General features: G+C 51.4%; 2 protein-coding genes across 2 annotated transcripts; one reads left to right on the top strand and one right to left on the bottom strand.

Annotated features, from left to right (window-relative positions):
* The first annotated feature begins 1316 nt into the window (after nucleotides 1–1316).
* DOK1 (docking protein 1) lies at nucleotides 1317–8301 on the top strand. Its single transcript, XM_084204718.1, has 5 exons — nucleotides 1317–1400; nucleotides 1553–1846; nucleotides 4008–4116; nucleotides 5021–5193; nucleotides 6772–8301. Exons 1-5 carry the CDS (start codon nucleotides 1338–1340, stop codon nucleotides 7921–7923), a joined length of 1791 nt encoding a protein of 596 aa, XP_084060844.1. The 5' UTR covers nucleotides 1317–1337; the 3' UTR covers nucleotides 7924–8301.
* Nucleotides 8302–10258: 1957 nt separating this feature from the next.
* On the bottom strand, nucleotides 10259–18372 carry M1AP (meiosis 1 associated protein; the record flags this gene model as incomplete). The annotated part of the gene is given in 8 exon segments (XM_084204741.1): nucleotides 10259–10402; nucleotides 10568–10723; nucleotides 11249–11455; nucleotides 11966–12107; nucleotides 12633–12783; nucleotides 13203–13253; nucleotides 13256–13489; nucleotides 18231–18372. Coding segments are annotated over 8 exon segments (1227 nt in total).
* Nucleotides 18373–21417: the final 3045 nt, after the last annotated feature.

A 21417-nucleotide genomic window follows, 5' to 3' on the forward strand; every position in this document is an offset into this window, starting at 1 on the left:
CTGGGGACATGGCATGAGATGTGGATGGCATTACCATAAAGACAGTCAGAGAATGAAATTGTGCAGGGCTGTGCATACACAGGTGTTTGCTGTGGTTCTCTGCCTTCTCTGCTCTCTCTGCAAGCACCTGGCTATTCCACGATTTTCCTGGACTCTGAGCTTGAGGTAAGCAGCCCCTAGTCCTCCACTTCATTTTCTCTCCTGTCAAAGACATCACTCCTTTCTCCTGTCCTGTGAAACCTCACCTATCCGCTTGTCCACTCCCCATATCGCCCTCTGTGAAAAATGCCTATTTTTTGATTGGCTTTTTGCAAATATGAAAATGAATATTCTATGCGTTATGTTTGAAAGTTATGCTGTGTTAATTTTCTTAAGTAGTGTGTTAAATATAGTTTTAGATTACAACATAATGTTAAAATAGAAACTATGCAATGTAAGATACTTTTTTTTTCTAAAGAAAGGACTCACACTGAGATAGCAGCCACAGGACACCTAAATTTTTCAGAGAAAGAGAATTTATTGCTTCATTATCAGAAGAAACGAACTTCTTCCCACCTCACTCAGACCTGAAGAGCCGTCAGGATTCAGAGGAAGAAGTTGACACTGACCAGCCAGAATCCTTTGTTTGAATGGAATTGATGCATCATGGATGAGGTGTATGAATATGCAACAGGCTGTTGCTTTTAAGGGTTAATCCTCTGTTAACGTGGGTCCTTTTCCGGGCTTATTTTGCCCAGAAAGAGGTACCTGGACTGTCTGTAACTCTTTGGTTTTATTGTCTCATATTGTCCTAATCCTAATTGTCCAAATTATTATTACTCTAATTATATTGCTATTTTTATAACCATTTTATTACTATTAAACTTTTCAAATTCTAAAAACGAGTGATTGGCGTTTTTCACACCTCTCTTACCCTCAGCCCGTCCGAGCGCGTTTTCCCGTCCCCACCGAGAGCACACGCCTGTGTCGCACGCGCGTGCACGCGCCCAGGTGTGCACACATCTGTTCACGTGCACGCGCACACGCGCGAGCACGCCCCGCCCCTGACACGCCCGTCCCCATCCCCATCCCCATCCCCGTCCCATGTCCCCGTCCCGGTCCCCACCCTGTTCCCGTCCCCATCCCCGTCCCGGTCCCGTTCCCGCCCCGTTCCCGCCCGGTCCCTGCCCCGTTCCCGCCCCGTTCCCTCCCCGTTCCCGCCCGGTCCCTGCCCCGTTCCCGCCCCGTTCCCGCCCCGTTCCCGCCCGGTCCCTGCCCCGTTCCCGCCCCGTTCCCGTCCCGGTCCCGCCCGGTCCCGCCCCGGTCCCGCCCAGCGGTGCGGGCGGAAGCGCGCGGGGATGGAGCCGCCGGCCATGGAGGGGCCGCTGCTGGTGCAGCACAGCCACAAGTTCGGCACCAAGGTGAGTCCGGGAATCCCTTCCTCCCTCTCCCTCTTCCTCCCCTCCTCCCCGCCCTCGGGCCGGCTGCGTGCCGGGGCGGGGGCGCTCCGGGGGCCGCTCCCGGTGCGCGGCGGGCCCGGGCGCGGTGTGACCCCGCTCCCCGCTCCCCGCAGCGCTGGAAGCGCGGCTGGTCCGCGCTCTACCCCGCCAGCCAGCACGGCGTGGCCCGGCTCGAGGTGTTCGACTGCAAGGAGCCGTCGGCGGCCGGGCGGGCGGGCACCCGGCGGCTCGCCCGCACCGTGGTGCGGCTCAGCGACTGCACCAGCGTGGCCCCGGTGGGCGAGAGCGGCCCCCGCGCCGGCACCGCCACCTTCCGCCTGGAGACCCGCGACCGCAGCTTCCTCTTCGCGGCCGAGAAGCAGCAGAGCGAGGAGTGGGTGGCGAAGCTGTGCCAGATCGCCTTCCCGGTGAGCCCCGGGCTGGGGCGGAGGGGACAGGACGGGACACGGACATCAGCGTGTGGGGGTGACCCGTTCCCACCTGGCAGCTCGGGGAGGACACCCTGAGGCAGCGCCTGTGGTCCGGGTTTAAAGTGCCCGGCCCTGGCACTCCGGTGCCCTCTCGGTGGCTCCTGCTGTGGTTTGCGAGACTCCTCAGTGTGCTGTCAATAATTCGAGGTTGTGGCTCCAAATTTCGAGTCGGGCTCTTCTTGCCTGACGTGGAGCCCGTGCTCGCCCCTGCAGAGGGCTGGCAGGAGGCCAGCTGATGGCCAGGAGCGTTTCCTCTTGGCCCAGCCATTGCTGCCTTTCCTGCCACAGCAGCGGTGGAAGCGCAGCCCCAAAAGCCTTGGGGGACCTGTCTGGTTCCAGGAGCTGGAGCCCCTTTCCCAGCCTCGGGGCTCCCTCCTGGCTGCTGCTGTGGGCACCCAGCTTTGGAACACTGTCCAGCCCCTGGAGCTGCTGGTCAGCCAGTGTGCCCAGCCAAGGCTGTTTGGGCAGTGGGGGCCCTGGCAGCGAGGTTTTGTTTGCCCTCTGGGGCACAGCCCACCCTGCCCGGCTCCCCAGCGCTGGCTCTCCCTCCTGGGAGGTGTCTGCAGAGCCCTGGGTTGGGCTCCAGCTGATTCCAGCCTTGGAGTGCTGGGCAGGGCTGCCTGGCAGGAGGACTGGCTGCACAGCTGGTGATCCCAGGATGTCCCCTGAGTGTGATTTACCTTTGTTCCTCCCTGCAGTCTCCTGGCAGGTCAGGTGTGTCTGTGCTGGGAGGCACTGGTGGAAATGTCTCTGTGTCTCCTGGTGCAGTCAGGGTTGCAGCCTTTGCACTGAAAGTGGCTTGTGGGGCTGAGCTGGGGACACAGCACACCCTGGGAGTGGGGCAGGGTGGTGGCCAGGCCAGGGAGCACCTGCTTGGAGCTCCCAGCCCCCACATGGGAGCCATCATTTGTGTGCCTGAGGTGCAGAAGCAAGCTGAAGGTTTAGGAGAATGTGAACAAAAGGCTGCAAGGTTGGCATGTGTTTTAAAAAGGCCTGACCTGGAGCAGGAGGCACAAGAGCTGCACGTGGCCTCTGCACAGAGCTGGAGATCCTCAGCTGGGATTGCTGATCATCTGCATGGAGAATGTGATTTTGTGTCATGTTCCTGCCCAGAGGGTATGCAGGGTCCAGCAGCTTGGGAGCTGGGGCCAGAGATCATTTGGAGTTCAGAACAGATTTTTTTTTCAGTTTCCTTTTGAAGATGAGGAGAAGTGCAGTCAAATGGAGCCTTAGAGGCTCTGGCAGATTTGGTGGCCCTTGGCTTTCCAATCCCAGGCTGGAGCCCTGCTATGTTGGATGCTTTAACAGAGAAGGAGCTGCTGCTATCAGCTCTCAGGATATGAGGTTTTAGGATCCAAACACAAGGGCTGGATGGCCCTTTTTTGGGTCTTCTTTGAGTTAAGAAGTTCATGTGTGTGGGTTTTAAACTGAAACTGTGGCACTTGCCTTCTGCAAGATGCAGCCTCTGCTGCAGCCCCGAGGAGCAGCTCCACACGCTGAGCTCCCTTGTGCCAGCTGCACAGGGCCTAGGGAGCCCTCATTTGTGAGGGGCTTTTCTGCAGGAGGATCTGTGAAAGCACCAAGGGTTTGTGTCCTCCCCCAGGCCTCTGGGGGCCCTGCTGCTGGGACACAGTGGCTGACAGCGTGTGTGTTGCATTTTCAGTTCTGCATGTGCTAAAATAGAAGCGCTCGCTTCCCCTCTGCAGGCTGCCCCTCCTCCTGGGCAGGGCACGACACAGGACACAGGACACCCCGTGTCACGAGGCCACCAGCCCCCCATCCTTGGGGTGGTATGGCCAGGGGGGTGTGTTTGGGTTGTGCCATGCTTTGGGGACAGCTCTGTGGGTGCAGAGCCCAGCTGGGGACAGGGTGCTGCCAGGAGCTTAGGGAAGTCCCCCCTGTGCTGCCTGGCCCTGTTCATCCATGTTCAGGTGAGTTCAGGGGATCCTGTGGCCAGCTCTGGGGTGGACAGGGTGCAAGACAGCCAGGCTCTGTGGGGCCATGGAGGGCAGCAGGGCTCAGGCCATGCAAGGGGGCCTGGGGGCTGCTGTGGGAAGGGAACTCTGGGTGTGATCTGCTCTCCTTTGTCCTTTGCCAGGGCAATGGCCCCAGCGATGGCCTGGTGTCACAGCATGGCCGAGAGGGCAGCGGGGAGTCACCAGCCCTGGAGATGGCCGTGAACTCCATCTACTACACCAGAGATGAAGGTGGGACCTGCTGCTGCCCTGACCTGGGACACCTTCCACGGAGCCTTGTCCTGCTGCTGCCCCATCCCTGGGGCCATGCTGGGCATTGCCTGTGTCCCCTGAGCAGCCCTGTCCCTGCAGTGTGGCTGGCTGTCCCTGAGCAGCCCTGTCCCTGCAGTGGGGCTGGCTGTCCCTGAGCAGCCCTGTCCCTGCAGTGGGGCTGGCTGTCCCTGAGCAGCCCTGTCCCCGCAGCGGAGCCATGTGTGTCCCTGAGCAGCCCTGTCCCTGCAGTGGGGCTGGGTGTCCCCCTGTCCTGAGCAGCCCTGTCCCTGCAGTGGGGCTGGGTGTCCCCCTGTCCTGAGCAGCCCTGTCCCCACAGTGGGGCTGGCTGTCCCTGAGCAGCCCTGTCCCTGCAGTGGAGCCATGTGTGTCCCTGAGCAGCCCTGTCCCCGCAGTGGGGCTGGCTGTCTCCTGAGCAGCCCTGTCCCCGCAGTGGGGCTGGGTGTCCCCTGAGCAGCCCTGTCCCCGCAGTGGGGCTGGCTGTCCCTGAGCAGCCCTGTCCCCGCAGTGGGGCTGGCTGTCCCTGAGCAGCCCTGTCCCCGCAGTGGAGCCATGTGTGTCCCTTAGCAGCCCTGTCCCTGCAGTGGGGCTGGGTGTCCCCTGTCCTGAGCAGCCCTGTCCCTGCAGTGGGGCTGGCTGTCCCTGAGCAGCCCTGTCCCTGCAGTGGGGCTGGCTGTCCCCTGTCCTGAGCAGCCCTGTCCCTGCAATGGAGCCATGTGTGTCCCTGAGCAGCCCTGTCCCTGCAGTGGGGCTGGCTGTCCCTGAGCAGCCCTGTCCCCGCAGTGGGGCTGGCTGTCCCCTGAGCAGCCCTGTCCCCGCAGTGGGGCTAGGTGTCCCCCTGTCCTGAGCAGCCCTGTCCCCGCAGTGAACGCCTTCTGGGTGACGGTGCAGAGGACGGAGGCTGCGGAGCGCTGCGAGCTGCGTGGCACCTACGTGCTGAAGGCTGAGCGGGACAGCCTGGTGCTGAAGGACCCACGGACAGACAGGATCCTCTTTGTGTGGCCCTACCGGCTGCTCCGGAGATACGGCCGGGACAAGGTGGGCAACGGGGCCCCGTTGTGCTGTGCTGCAGCCGCTCCCCTGTCGCTGTTCCCTTGTGGAAGGCTGAGCTGATGTCCTGCAGCCAGCCCTGCCAGGATTGCTGCAGCCCCCGGTGACCTTGGCTGTCCCCAGTTCCTGCCTGTGTCACCGTGCTGGAGCGTGGGCTGGTGGGACACTCGTCCCTCTGTGGTTGTCCCACTTTCACTGAGGCCATTGCCTCTGGTGCTCTCCCTCTCCATGCCAGCACTTCCCAGCTCGTGCCAGGAGCAGGGGCATCCCTCAGTGCTGCACACAGGCTCTCTCTCCCCAGCTCCTGGAAGCTTGGCTCCTGTCTCTGCCCCGGGTTCAGTCCCTCCCTCCTAAGGATGGTGGCCAGAGCAGAGGGGCTTTGAGACGCCAGTTGCTCTGGATTTGTTCACTCAGTGGAGGGAACTGCTCCTATTCTCACTGACCTTTGAGGGTCTGCCCCTCTCCAGAGACCTCCTGCAGTGAGTCCCTAGTCTGCCTTGCTGCTACCCTGGGTGTAAGGGGCATGGGCCACGCTGGACAGGGAGGAAGTGGTGGCCCTGGGGCCGTTCAGTGGTGTCCTGGGGGTGTTCAGTGGTGTCCTGGGGCTGTTTATAGCAGGGACCATGTTGGCCACACTCTGTTTATGGTGCTTTCTGCAGCATATTGCCAAAGCACGGTGGAAACCCTGTGGGGGTTATCTGCAGAGTCTGTGCTGGGGGCAGGAGGAGAGTTGCAGGGTGTGGGGAGCTGCACCCGCAGTGACCTGAGCAGAGAGGGTCTGATTGTGGTTCTGTTCAGCAGCACTGACCCATAAAAAGGAGTTTGTCCCCATAAAAAGGAGTTTGTAGCAACCACAGGGGCTGCTGCTGCCTGTGAGAGAGGCAGAAAAATCCTGAGGCTCAGGAAGGGTGTGGGTGTCAGCTGGTGGGAACCTGCTCACCAGAGAGTGTTCAGGCCAGAGGAAGCACAGCCCTGGTGCAAGACTTCTCTTTAAAGGATCTTTTACCATGAACAGATTAATGCTGATAGGTCAATGCTTTGCTTACTCTTGGTAACTGAGCTGCTGCTGCTGAGCTTTCTCCTGTGAAAAGCTGTTCTTCCTCTTGTATCTCTTGCTTCCAGAGCACTCCCTTCTTTCCTAGGATTCCATACTAGTTTCCCCTGCTGAACTGTCATCCACCTTCTCACCCTACTCCTTCCTCAGTGTTGTTTCCTAGACTATCTGATGGTAGTGGTGGAAACTGCTGGAATTGCTCACGTGAGGCAGCAGGGCTCCAGCAGGAGCTGCAGCTCTCTGGGGCACTCACATGATGTCCCTCAGGTGTGGCTCCATCTCTACAGCTCTTAGCGTGGCCTTTCCCCGCCCAGCTGCTGGGCACAGGGTGGCCCTTGCAGTGGCAGTGGAAGGAGCAGGATTTCAGGCAGGATTTCAGGCAGGATTTCAGGGCAGTCCCTCCTGCAGGGTGTGCAGGATCAGCGCTGCAGCCACACGGCCTTTGGTGGGAAGCACAGCCTGCAAAAGGCGCTGGGTGCTGAGCAGGACGTGACCCCTCTGCTTCCCTTCAGGTGATGTTCTCCTTCGAGGCTGGCAGGCGCTGTGACTCAGGACCTGGGAACTTCACCTTTGAGACCAAGCAGGGCAACGAGATCTTCCGCCTGGTGGAAGCCTCCATCCAGGAGCAGAAGGCTCAGGTGGAGGAGAACCGGCAGAGCTGCGACTCGCTGGAAGCCGACAGCCCCGGCCTGGTGCAGATCCGCCAGGCCCTGGCTGACGGCCTGAACCTGGAGCTGCCCGCCGAGGGGGACGACATCCCGGCGCCCAAAGCAGGGCTGGCACCCAGGGCTGGTGCAGCAGCAGCAGCAGAGGAGAGAGATGCCACATCTCTACTGAAGAGCCGGACTCTGCCAGAGCTGCCCGTGCCACCGGCCAAGCCCTCGGTGTCCAGCACCCCTCCACGCTCCCCTCTGCCCAAGGTGCTCCGTGCTGTGCCAGCTGAGGACCCTTCCAGCGTGTACTCGGAGCCCCTGGACTCGGTGAAGGGCCTGCAGCCGTGGCCGGACCCGCTGTACTCGGACCCTGTGGACAGCAAGGCCCTGAGCGTGGCCAAGGCGCCCGGCGGCGCCGTGGAGGAGCCGAAGCCGCGGCTGCCGGTGCCGCCGTACTCGGGCCCGTACGAGCAGGTCCGGGCTGAGGGGCAGGGCCAGGGCAGGGCTGAGGGCCAGGGCAGGGCTGAGGGTCGTGGCCAGGCTCTCCCTGGGCACAAGGAGCACATCTATGACGAGCCCGAGGGCCGTGCCCCCCGCTCGCTGCACCCCTTCACCTACATCTACGACGAGGCGCGGCCCACGAGCGAGGCCTGGCGCACGCAGGGCCACGATGGCAGGGGGGGCTACGAGTACCCCTACAACCCCAGCACTGACGATTACTCGGTACCCACCTTCCCTGCCAAGGCCAAGAACCCCAAGCCAGTGCCAGCCCCCAAGCCCCAGGCAGCCTTTATCCCCAAAGGGGCAGAAAGGGCGGAGGACCCTGGCAGGCGATGGGGCAGCGCTGCCCCTGAGAAGGTGCTGACCAAACCCAGCCTCAACAGCAGCAACAACAACAACGTGGAGGTGCTGTACAGCCAGGTGGTGAAGCCCCAGCAGCTGCAGAGGAAGGAGCAGTGTGTGGATGAGTACAGCTTGTCGCCTCTCTATGAGGATTTAGGGGAGATATAAGGTGCTGCTGCTCTGTTTGTATCCCAGCAGGGCCTGGGCATCCCAGTGCCAGCTGGGCTTCTCCTCCCCAGGATGACTTGGGGCTGTTTGGGCTCAGGCAGAGCCCCCTTTCTCACCAGTGCTGAGGGGCTGTGTTTCCCTGGAGGGAAACAGCAAGAGAGCCATGGCTGGAGCAAGCCCCAGCTCTGGAGCTGGCTCCACTGTGCCTTCTGATCTGCAGGAGGGCTGGTATTTTCCTGTACCTGCTGCTCTGGCTCTGCTCTGGCTTCCTGTCTGACCAGGCTGCAGGGCTCTGGTGCCTTTTTTGGTGTGTGGAAGGCTGCTTGCCATCAGTTTCCAAAAGTATTTTTATACAAAGTTATTTTAATATTAAAGTCTTTATGTCTCAGAATGACACGTTCGCCTGTGGCATGGATGGGGAGGTGCAGGTGCACGTTTGTGTCTGTGCCAGAGCTACTGAGCTCAAAGAAAAGTGCCTGCCAGGTTGAGCTGTGGCTGGATGCCCTGGTGGCAGGGAATTAAGGGAAATGAGAGTCAGGCTCAGATATGTGATGGCCTCCAGGCACAGGGCTGGGCAGGGGCAGGCGCCAGCTCTGCTGCAGCTCAGTGCCTGTTGGTGAGTCACAGGATCTCCTTCTCCAGCCTGATCCCACTGCTGAATTCCCCCCACTCCCAGCTGCTTGGGAAGGCCTGGAAGGGCCCAGCCTGGATCCCATTGATTTTACTGGCCCAATCTGTGATGCCTGCTGTGTGGTTTGTGGGATTGCTGTGTGGCCAGCCTTGGCCAGAAGCCTACCCAGGGGAAAACCAGGTTGTGCTTTCTGTGTGGGACCACACCAGGCACACTGGCATTGGCTGTCCCCACATCTGGATGGGGCTGCTGGTGACTTCTGCTGGTACCTAAAGAACAGGCAGGTGACAGGCAGCACTGTGCTGCACCTGTGCAGAGGGCTAAGCTCGACTTCTGCAGCCCCAGCTCAGCCAAACTGCTGGGGAAGCCTGGAGGTTCAGGTCCCCAGGCTGGTGAGATGGTGATGAGGTGATGAACTCTGGGCATTTAGCTGGTGCCCAGGTTGCAGGGGGATGCCTCACTCCTGTAAAAACACAGCTCAGCTGTGGCCAGGACCAAGTTGTGGCTGTTCCCCTCTGCTGGGTCCTCTTCCTCACTTGTTTTGCTGCAGGAGAAGGGGAAAAGTCTGTTGGGTTTTGGGAAATCTGAGGGAGGCTGAGGTGCTGCTGCCTCCTCCCTAAACTTGACTATAATTTTTATGTTGCTGACTGGTTTGCAGGCCCCAGGCTGAGCCATTGGTTTGTTTATTCCCAATGATCCCTGTGCCTTCAGGGGTGTCTTCCCTGTCTTCCATGCTACCCACCCTTGATGTCTTGTCCCAGCAGCTGCCTGATGAGATACCAGGGCATGGGAAGAGCCAGTCCATGCCTTTGGGCCTGTCAGAGCTGGGATCCCAGGGAGAAGAGATGGGATTGTGGTGCTTGCCTCATGCCCCTGCAGGTCAGTGGTGGATAGCAGTGCTGGACATGACAGAAACCACAGGCAGGGAGTGAGCTCCGTGGAGGATAACTTTATTTTGGAATAGCTTTTCAGAACCAGGTAAGTAGAACACAAACTCTGCTGGTGCTTGGCATCAGGGGCTCAGTGAGACCACCCCACCTTGGCTTGGTCAAGCTGCCCTTGGCTCACACCTACCCTACACCTGCACTGAAAAACAGGCTGGCATCTGGGCAGCAATTCTCTGGAATTGCTCTGGTTTGGCATTTGCTCCAGCCCCCTTCACAAGCTGGGGTCTTGGAGAGTGAGGCCAATCTTGGAAGCAACCAAATCATCTGGAGAGCAGAGCTCCAGGCTTTAAGATTAAATCCAAGAGCCCTGTTTCATTCCCATTCAATCACCCCACTGAACCTGCTGCTGTGGGATGAGCACAGCTCAGCACGACTGCCTGCCTGCCTTGTCTGATTTCCTCCCTGCCCTGCCTGCAGCTCTTCTGCTCCCACTGACAGCAATCTGTGATTTGTGGCCTGTGCTGGCCCAGTCTCACAAACCCAAATTTGAGGCAGGCTGGTGACGTGTGCTGGCAAGAACAGAACATACATTGTGCTGCTGCTGCAGGGGACAGCTGGATCTCTGGACAGAGGGTCCCTGAGCAGCAAACTTCCTGCAGAACTGGCTTGGTGACGAACACAACGTGAAACAACAACAAGGAGGAACAAACGATGGGAAGTGCCTGCCTGCCCAAGGCCAAGCTCGGTGTCTTGCCTGACCACATCCGGCCAGCTGCTGAGCCGGGACCTGTGGCTGCCCAGGGGCAGCTCCTGCTGCTCACTGCAGGAACTCCTCGTACTCCTTGGGCAGCAGGGAGCCCTCACAGGAGCCTCTCCTGGCTGTTGCTGCTGGTCTGAACGTTTGGAGGGGAGAGGGAGCCATCAGCAGGGGAGCCACTGCAGCTTTGGCTCTGCTCTGAGGCTGCAAGACAGGGACAAAACACAAATCCTTGTGTGGGGAGGTGCTGGCTGTGCCTCACCTTGCTGGGAATTCCTGCAGGAATCTGGCCAGGAGTGCACAATCTGCTGGAATCTGGCCAGGAGGGGACATCAGAGCCCGTGCAGGCTGCTCACACACAGGACTCACCTGCCTGGGCTGGTGCCGCTCCGGGCGCTGCTCCCGCGGCTGGGGCTGCTGCCGGTGGGGAGGTTTGTACAAGGAGCTCTTCAGGTATTTGTAGAGGTTGCTCTTCAGGTGCAAGGGGTTGTAAGCAACTTCCACTTCCAAGTTGTTCAGGGCACTCTGCTTGGAAGAGAGAACTTGAGTTTGCTACAGGATGTGACAGGTAGAGGCTGTGGGCTTTGCATGTTTGTGGGTTTTTTGGTTTCTTTTTCAGGGACAGGATTGTAGACACTCCAAACCACTCACCCTGCAGTGAAAGGTGAAGGGATTTTTGGCTGTGCTGCAAACCATAAGGAGCACTCTTAACTGTGTATAGAACATGAGGCATCTCCAAACAGATCTTAATGCATTTAAACATCCCCTTGCGGGATACAGTCCTACCCTTTCCCATGCCCAGATATAGCCAGCAAGCTGGAACTCCCTTTCTGGGCACTGTCACCCCCAGCTGTGCTTCACAAGGCCACTTCTCCCCAACAGACACCAACATTGCTCCCAAGGACAGGCATTTGCTGTCCATGGAGAAAGCTGTCTGCTGGGAAGGAGTTCTGGAGTGCAACATCACACAATGTCACTAGACATTGTCACAGCCATTTCCTTCTCTCTATCTGCCGAGGTGATAACGAGAGCTGATAATGAGTGACTCACCTCGATGGGGCCCCTGACTCGCTCTGGGTGCTCAGCCAGGAGGGCTGGGAAGGCTGATGGCAGCAGGAGCTCTCTGATGGCCACTGCTTTCACCAGGAGAGTGGCAGAGTCAGAGGGGATGATGATGTAGTAGGGGTGCAACACCACGTTCCAGTTTGGTCCGGGGTTCTGGGGCTCGTGCCTGGCCAAGAGCATCCACTTCCTTTTCTAAAGGGCAAAATCCAGGTGTGAAGAACAGCAACAGCCACTTCCTTCAGCACTGCCACCGTGGGCTCAGGGCAGCACACTCACACATCACGGAAGGGAAACTATTCTGCAGCAGGGCTGAGGACAGTATGGCATCTGGTTTGTTTTTTAGCAATTCAGTGCTTAAAAAACCACCCAATTTTGGTTTGCAGCTTGTCAGTAACAGCCAGTTCTCCACAGTCCGAGCCCTGCTTAATTATTTTCGCTGTTAAAGTCTCAAGTCTAACTCCAGCCCTGGCATTTGCACTTCACACCTCCAAACACTCCTTTCTGGTAGGTTTGAGGGTCTCCCCTAAGCTCTGATGAGCTGTAGCATCTTCCCAGCAGATGGAAGGATCTACAAGCCCAATTCTGGCCCATGAGATGAGGTTGCAGCTTTTAAATGTTTCCTGACAGATGTTACAAGGTGTGCACTCACTGTTCCCTTCCCTGGCCATCCCTCCCCATCACACTGCATTTTCACACACTCACCAGGAGGCTGTGACACAAAGCATGGAAGCTGTGCTGGTTTGTCTCCAGTTCATCCCAGTCCAGCTGCCAGCAGCTTGTGGGCTTGATGATGAAGGGCAGCCCATAGAGTACAGACTCACAGACCCCTTCAGACTTCAGAGCCCTGCCAGGATACAGCTCATGTTAGTGCTCAGCATTGTAAGAACAACTGCACAGCTTGGAAATTATCCTGGTTTTCCTATAAATCAATTTCAGAAAAGACACTGGAGAGCATCTCTGTGCTCTGCCCTGAACTGCTGCCAGGAAAGTGAATTCTTGGGTGAAATCACAGCACTGTGAGGCTTTGCTTAGGTTCTGACATCCAATTCATTGCTGTGGCCTCATTAGGTAAGGAGAGAGCAGAATTACTTCAATAAAACATTTCACTGGGGTGTAAGAACTTCTTAAGGAATGGCATCTGTGGTGTCACCCTCACCGAGTGCTGTGGTGACACCAGGTGTAACTGTGGTCTGCACGTGGGCTGTGCTGTTCCATGAGAGGAAGAGTGATGGAACTGAGGCTTTTTCACACCAGAATTTGGCTCACCAGCACCCCAGAGCCTCCTGGTGATGTCACAGGCCCCAGGAAAGTGAAGCTTTTCTTACACCCTCCCCCAGTTACCCCGTGGAAGACAAGGAGCACCACTCACTTCAGCACCCGGAGTTTGTGCAGGGCTGGGGATGGCCAGGCTGCCATGTGCCAGGGAGAGCTGGCATCTGCTGCTCTCCCAGTGCCATCAGCTGTCCCCAAAAGCAGGGCTGGGTCCAGCAGCCTCTCCTGCAAATCACACTTCAGGCACACTGGGAGAAGGAGAATGGTTTAGGTCGCTGGGATGGGCAATGTTGAGCACAGGACATGCTCAAAGCACTTAAAAATTAATGTTTTCTAGCAACTGTTGGGGGAAGGAAAATATTAAAGCCTGGCACAAGGCATCAACCTGTCCCCAAGTCCCTCTGCTGGACAGCCTTTATTTAAGTGCAGCTCTCTGTAAGACAGCCTTTATTTAAGTGCAGCTCTGGCACAGACTCTGTTTTGAACACAATTTTTAGGGCTATTCAACTGTCAAGGCTGCTTTTTACCTTGACCACATGGCTGTAAATTCACATGCCCCTCCAGGCACATTTTTGCTGCAGAATGGAAACAACTGCAGCCTCAGCAGCTGTGGCAGCAAAGAGCAGCTTTGTAAGCCTGATGATTTTCAATTATCCACAGACCTCACCTGGGTCTCTAAATGGGAGGGAAGGTGCCCAAAGGACAATCCTGGGTAACCTTTAAGGCTGAGGGATTCAGGAGCTCCTTGAAGGGGAGCAGAGGGGAGAGAAAATGAAATACTTAAGGAGTTCTTGGGTGCAGCAGCATGGCCAAAACCTCCTGAGGGAAGGAGGAGATGGAGCTGTTCCCTCTCTGTCCCATGGTCATGGAGCCAGGTTTTAAACAGCATCTCCAGGCTGATGACATTGTCCTCTACAGTTTGCACCTCGATGTCCATTCCCAGGATTGACATATCTGCAGGAAAAAAAGAAAAAATAGGTGAAAAAGCACCAATATTTTCAGCCATTGAAAAGATTTCTTCAGCAATTATTAAACTCCTTTGTTGGAGGTGCAGACAAATGTGGTTTGATGAAGCAACAACTTTTAAGCGTGGAGAAATGTGGGCTGGACAGCAGAGTGAAGCAGGATATAAACAAGATAAACCCCAAATAAACCCCCAAAACCACCTACAAATAATATCTCAAAGGTGCATCCAGGTGAGAAGCTACTTGAAGTCCATCAGATAAACAAAAATAAAATGGGATAAATAAAATAAAGGGAAGGAAAAAACGCCCAATTTGCAAATTGCTTAAGATGTGCAATATAACCACATGTAAACCCAGAAGGTGCAGTGTGGTAGCACTAATAGCTTTACCATACAGCCAGGATGTGGAAAGGCTTTCTGAGAAGAGGAATAAATAGCAGAAATAGCATTTTTCCACCCCTTGTGTTTACCAGGACAGCAAGGGGATTAAAAAACAGTGCTGCATCCATCTACACTGAGAAATCTTTACATTTCTAATGCCATGGTAGAAAATGACACTTATGCATTAAAAAAAAACCCAAACCAAAGAAAAATAATTTCTAGCTGGCAAAAAATCCAGAACTACTGTAATGACTGTAATTCTACAAATGCTTTGCAGGACACACTTTTTGACTGTCCCCACCTCCCAGCCTTGAGGAAGAGATTGTGTTGATTGATTATCTGCAGCAAAGCAGCTCCCACCCACAACGGGAGATCTTTCACACTGTCCTTGCTACTAAAAACCTTTCCTTGTCCTCTCTGACTGTCCCTGGCTGCCAGGGTATTTAATTCCTTTATGGTTTTTTTTAGTTCTTTTTTTTTTTTTTTTTTGGTTCTTTATTTCTTGTTTTTTTAGTTGGAAACTGCTCTTCATGAACTGAGCTGTTCCCACCTCCAGCCCCTTGCCCTGAGTGTTGCTCCCATTTCCCTGCAGAATTCACTGCTGTAGGATGATCCTGTTTTGGGTGCATTCCCTACAGATTTTAGACTTGGGCTTCTCTCAGGGATGTGCACTAAGAGGGCATTAACAGCCCAGAAGACAAAGCACCAGGAAATCCATGTAATTAACTTTTACCAACAACAAAACACAGCTGACAATGGGAATTATTTGTGTTTTGGGGGTGGTAAATGCTGTAGTTCCTCCCTCAGTAAATATTTCCCTGGTTTTTGTTTTCTTATTTTTTTTCCTCTGTAATAGATATTTAATCACTTACACACCTGCAGTTGGCACGAGACATGACAATTTTAAAAGATTCATTAGGAAAAGCAGGTTGGGGTGCCAATATCTCCTGTGCAGTGGGTTTCAAACTTCCTGGAGAGCAGAGCCCAGGTAGAGAAAGGAGCCCTGGGATTGCAGAAGATGGGCTGGGGTCATAAAGAAGGAGTTAGTGCTTTATCTGCAGGACTTGTTGTTTGTTTTTATCCAAGAGAAATAGCTGGGAGCAGTTATCTCCAGCACAAGCAAATATTAACCTTTGTTAGCAAAAGGTCTGGCAAGGCTCAGCTGCTTTCAGGGAGTGTAATGGGGCAGGGGAAGACAAATAATAATAACAACAACAGTAATAAAAATATATAATTAACATTATATAATTATAATAGAATAGTATAATTATATTGATAATTTATAATACAACATAATTATAATATAATCACAACACAAGATAATTATAGTTTTTATCATTATTAATAATAATGATAATAGTTATTATAATAATTATACTAAATCTATATTGATTATAGAAAATTAATATTATATAATTAGTATAATATAATTATTGATTTAATATAATTATAATATAATATAATTATAATACAATAGAATTGTAATGTATATAATGAATTATTAATAATAATTATAATAGTGGTGATGATGATAATAATATATTGATTGTATAAAATTAATATTATATTGATAATATATAATTACAACATAATTAAAATACAATAGAATTGTATTATATATAATAAATTATTAATAATTATAATAGTGATGATTATGATAATAATGTATTGATTATATAACATTTCTATTATATAATTATGATAATAGTATAATTATATTGATAATATATTATATAATTACAATATAATTATAATACAATAGAATTGTAATGTATATAATGAATTAATAATGATGATAATAGTGATTATGATGGTGATTTTAATTTTAATTATCAATTAGGGACCAGTCCATCCAAAGGCCAGGCATCCTGTTGGTTACTCCCCCAGATTATTCCCACCTCAAATGTCCTTCTCTCCATGGGCTTCAGTTAAATCAGTTTGCTCTGATCCCGAGATCTCAGCATGTTCAAAGCTGTTCTAAGATTTGCCAATGTGGGGTTTTCAACCTCCTGAAGTCTTTTCCAGCTGCACTAACCTGGGAATGAGCCTGTGGAGGGGATATCCTGATGCTGCTCTGGATATTAAAAGTGTAAGTAGGTTCAAATAACCCCTAAATAAACTAATGGAAGAAATATCCTCAGTGAATGAAGCTCTTGATTAAGTGTTGCATCACAATATTTATTTTCTAGTTCAACACAGCACCAATCTTGTGCTTCCTGCATGCTGGATCTTGCAAAGTCAATGCTGTTTACTGTAATTTTTTTATAGGAAAGTGGATTTTTTTTTTTTCTGAAACAGAAGGAGGGACCTCCAATGGGTATCATAAACCAGCTGGGCTCATTTTCCCAATTATCTGACTTATTCATCCCCTGTTGCTTTTCTTAGAGAGCAAAGAGTTCATCCATTGAGGGAAATAGAATCTCATCCCTTGACATTTCAATGGCCTTTATGTCCACATTTATATTTTCATTCCATTTACTGGGTGAAAGGGCTACATAAAAATCCACATTTAGAAATAATTTGGGTGGGGTTTTGCATTCCCTGAAGCAGCTCTGTGACAGAGAGGAACAGAGCATCTCCTCCTGTTTGAGCTGAGCTGTCCAAGGCTTCCCTGCAGGATTCCCAGTCCTTACTGGGACAATTGACCAGAAATTTGCTGCAACCATGAAAGGAAATGAACAGCAAGAGACAAATAAGCCTGCTTGTTCCTCAGTAAAAACCAGAAATAACCCCTTTTAATCCTGTTGGAATCTGAAACACAAAGCATTTCAGAATTTTGGGCCCGTAAGCCAAAGCCAAACACAAGATTTGATCTGAGACTTTAGAAAAGGCTTCCAAAGTTAAGGGCTAGAAGCAAAAATTTGGATTTATAGTTTAAAGCAAAGACATGTTAAGCTAAGTAAAAGAAAGCTGAGAGTTTTGGAATTGAAGATGTAGAAAAAATAAAAGTAGCTACTAAGGTCAACAAAGAAATTAGAATGCAGTACTGTGAGTTTGTGTGTCATAAATGATTAGCTAAGAACCATAGCATGGGTCCATAAGACAAAATATTTAAGGATTGGGTCAAAAACATAAATATCCTTTATTAGTGCAGTGTTTTATTAGTCAATAACTCCTTAAAAAGTCTTGTGATTAAAGGTCTTATGGCCTTCTGAACCATGCTGTAATGATGTGAGCTGAACTCACCCATTCTGCTTATGTAGAAGGTAAGAAAAATAAACCACATACTCTAAAAAGCTCTGAAGTCCCATCTCTAACTCATTCAGAACTTAAAAAATCCCCATATAATCCTCTCTCCCAGGCTGCACATTGCTGGGAAGTTACTGTCACTGACTAAACTGCTTAATTAGCTGTTTTTTTGTCTTTGATACAGTTCCTGCTTACTTCTGCTGCTTTCCTCCATGCTCAGAGTGTGTTACCCCCATAACTCGATGCCTTTTTCTCTTTAACCCCCACAGTGAAGCTGTGTCACACATGAATTTTAAATAATACCAAGAGCTGAAGTAATACACTGCCAGTTCTTGGCTTCTTTTTTCTGTCCAGGTTGGGATTGAAGCACTTGAGAGGGTATTTCATGCTCAGACTCAGATGTTTATTATTTCTTATCTATGTTACAGTCTCACAGCAGTGAGTTCTGCAGCATTTCACTAACAAGCTACAAAATGGCCCTGTATCTCTCTCTACAAGGTCTTTTAAGGCTAAACTATCCAATTAAGAAATGACACCTAAATTATTTTCGCTTTTAACTCAATAACTGATCACTCAAAGTCCACAACGTCGGCTTTTCTATCCAATTATACAATACCACCCAAACCCATAGAGAGGAAGGTGAAGAAGAAGGTGAAGAAGAAGGACCAGCCTCTGCCCTAAAACCTCCATCTTGCTTTTTTTATATATATATATATATATATATATATATATATATATATATATATATATACACATATATACATATATATATATATATATTTAGATACATTCTAAACCCTTAAACTCTAAGTTTCCCACCCTGTGATATTACACATTTCCATGCAAACTCCACACCCAAAATCCCAGTTCTGTCATTCCATTCTGGAAGCTTCTCCACAGCCTCAGGTTAAATGCAGTGTTCTCCTGGGGGTCAGAGCCTGGCAGCACAGGAAGTCTGAAATTCTCAGCACTCAGGACTCCAGCAATACAGGAGCTCTGTAAGTTCTACAAGCCCCAGAGAAGAGCTGTGGTACAAAGTTCCTCCAGGCACAGCAGTCCCCACTGACCCAAGGGACATGAAGTGGCCCCAGGGGAAGTGGCAGATGTTGGACTGTCGTGCTGCCCAAAGCCATAACTTCCCTAAAAATGCCCTCCACTCACCACTGCTGGGCTCCTCTGCTGGCACACACTGCTCCACATCCTCAGGCTCCAGGAAATCTCTCTTCAGAACCTCAATGACCTGTATTCTTCGCAGGCTCACCAGGTCTATGTCTTGTAACTTCTTTTCCAGCTGCTTTACCATGTCTCTGCTGGGCTGGCTGGTCAGAATTGTGATCTGAAACACAAATCAGAGCATGAAGAAGCTGCCTCTACCCCAATTCTCTCTTGGGAGGTGAAGATGTTGGGTAGCACTGGTCTCACTATGGAGAGAGAAGAAATCTTGCTGAAATATCTATTCAAAAGCAGATTTATAAGCAATTTTTTTTTGAGCTTTAGCTCACATTTAAGCCAATATGAAATGGATTGAGAGGTTCACTGGAGGAACATCTACAGGTTTTGTGCTCTGTGCTTTGCACTTGTGACCATTGAGTCTCTGTGTGTAAGAAGGGACTTGTACATGAATTATAGTTCAAATAGACTAAACTTGGCCTTCTCCCTTGAAAGCTGAATGGGATTTTTTTTCCCTCTTTTAATGTATCCAGTCTATCCTAAAGATATTTCCAAAGAGAGCAGCAGTAGGTGTGATTCCCACCACCCAGTTTTGGTCTGATACTGAGAAAGGGAAAGAAAAATTCAACTTACTTTGCATTAAAAAATGCTTGTGATGGGGGGAGGGGAGGAAATTGCAATCCCTTAAGTATCTGGAGCAGAAAGAAGCCTTTCTTGAAACTTTTTTTTGGCCTTTGCCTTTTGTAAGGGTCAAACTCCCTCCTGCCTGTCAGTGACCAGAGCCTGTCCCTGCAGCATTTCATACATCCCCTTGCAAAGAGAAGTACAATAAAATTGCATAATCTAGAAGAACTAGAAGAATAATTGCATAATCTAGAAGAACTAGTCTAAAAGGACTGCTTAGAGGAACAAAAACTCCCTGCATCCATGGATTAACTTAATTTTTAATGTAGCTTGTTCCTTCAAGTATATTAGAAAATGTCCTGGATTTTGCTGTGTGTCAAAAAGGGTCTTGTGCCCAAAGCATGCTCTGTTTGTTCCAACCCCCAGCTTTTAAGCACAAATCACCTTTCAAATGGTCAGAAAAAATACCTTAAAGCCTCAAGAAAGGCTCAGTAGAAAAGTTTCATGGACCGACACTGGGAGTGAATCTCAATTGCAGCCTGATCACAGCGTGACTCTGTGAGACTCTGAAAGGGTTTAAGGACCTAAACAAAGCAGAAAGACTTGGCAAATTTCAATCTCAATTTGTTTTTTATGACTGGCAGGTGGACCCTGAGCCTGGGAAGTCTGAAATGCAAGATTGTTTGAAGCTGATATTTTCTGCTGTCCAGAGGAAAACATTCCTGTGTGAGTCCTTTCCCCTCGATAACTCCCTGTCCTTTCATGTCAGTTGATACTATCTGAAAAAATACTTCCTCCTGTGAACCTTGCCCTGCTTTCTGCATTCACACATCTGTTCTCATGTGTTATTGGCAGCTTCCCTCCCCTTCATGAAAAATCACACATTTAGAGCTGAAAACACAGCCACCAAAATCCACCAAAATCTATCAGATCCTGGACCAGGACAGCTTTCCCTAGATGTGTCCCCTTTTCCACAGGAATCAGTCCAGAGGGATTTGAGGACTTGATATCTTCCTTCAGGACCTCTGTGGATCATCCAGAGGGCTGAATACCTAAAATTTTCAGCATGTTCACTGCACATAAAAGACACATTTATAAATCACAATGATGTGGGATGGCTCCCACTCCCCTCCCAGCATTTTCTTACCTCAACAGAACTATTTGTGGAGCCTCCTGCTGCTGTGTGCCTGCTGTACTGCTTGAACTGCTGCAATCCATCCTGCACAGCTTGCAGCACTCCATTCCCCCCCTGGGGGAAGCAGCCTTCAGCTGGCAGCGAGCGGAGCTCCGAAATGCAGGCTTGAACTCGGGCAAAGTTTTCTTTCACTTGCTGCAAAACAGGGTTCAAGGAAAGGCTGGGGTCTGAGCTTACAAGATGTGGCTGAGGGTGTGGATTCTATCCCCATCTGTCAGAGGTGGGGCAGTTATCTTCTGTTCATTGGGCAGGTTTTCTTTATCTGTTCCACAGCCAATTCTCCCTCCAGGAGATCTCTGCTGTTCATGGGCCATTAATTATTAATTATCTTCTGTTCATGGCCAGTGAGTGTCCCTGCATGGCTGATCAAATTCCATCATCCCATGGGGAGATGCTCTGCCCAGGGCAGGAGCCAAGCATTCCTACCTGGATACAATCTGAGGGTTGGAACAGCACAGCAGCCTTTGCCCCCTGCATTCCCAGAGGAGCAGCTTTCTCCTGCCCTGCATTCCCAGAGGGAGAGCAGGCCCATCTCCAGCAGCCCTGGAGCTGCAGAGGAAAACTCCCCCCTTGTGCAGGATCCTGCTGCAGCAGAAGCACAGCTGGCACTGCAGGAGGGCTGAGCCCCCATGGGATGGGGCTGTGCCCCCACCCTGACACACAGGAGACAGGGCCTGTCTGACTCTGGCAGTGCTGCTTTGTATCACTGCATTGTTTATTTTATTTTTATTTTTTTCCCTAGTAAAGAACTGTTATTGCTGCTCCCATATCTTTGCCTGAGAGCCCCTTAATTTCAAAATCATAATAACTTGGAGGGAGGGGGTTTACATTTTCCATTTCAGGGGAGGCTCCTGCCTTCCTTAGCAGACACCTGGCTTTTCAAACCAAGGCAGCTGGTAAACAAATGAAATATCTCTCCATAATGGGGAAGAAGCTTGGTGGTCACAGAGAAGTCAGCTCACCGGAGCCTCACCAAGAACTCAGCAGCTAAACTGGTACATTGTGGCCACAGGACTCTACCAAATTTATTTAACACAATACAGGACACTGCTGCCAGAGGTCATCTTCCCCACTGAAGAGGCAGCAGGTGAACATTTGACTTGTTTGCTTCAGGTGTGTGGAGCTCTGGGTCACTGAAGCACCCCTGAGCCCTGGTTTGCAGGGTGGCCTTTCAGTGGGACCGGGTGGGAAGCTGCAAAGGCTCTGCTCAGTCCTTACTCATTAAATTTTTCGATGCTCCAATGCTGATTTCTTATCTTGCCATCATTTACTCTCCCCAGAGTTATCTACTTTCATTCTGGCTTCTCTTTCTTTGCCCTCCCTGCCCTTTCCAGGGAGGCTTTATGGACTCTCCTGCTG

Source organism: Fringilla coelebs, assembly GCF_963513975.1.
Source record: "Fringilla coelebs genome assembly, chromosome: 4".
Lineage (NCBI taxonomy): Eukaryota > Metazoa > Chordata > Aves > Passeriformes > Fringillidae > Fringilla > Fringilla coelebs.

Bases quoted from the DNA above. Each gene is read 5' to 3' on its own strand.
- DOK1 (XM_084204718.1), top strand. From the start codon at position 1,338: ATGGAGCCGCCGGCCATGGAGGGGCCGCTGCTGGTGCAGCACAGCCAC. The intron at 1,401-1,552 runs GTGAGTCCGGGA...CGCTCCCCGCAG, and splicing joins GCCACAAGTTCGGCACCAAG to CGCTGGAAGCGCGGCTGGTC. The intron at 5,194-6,771 runs GTGGGCAACGGG...GCTTCCCTTCAG, and splicing joins GGAGATACGGCCGGGACAAG to GTGATGTTCTCCTTCGAGGC.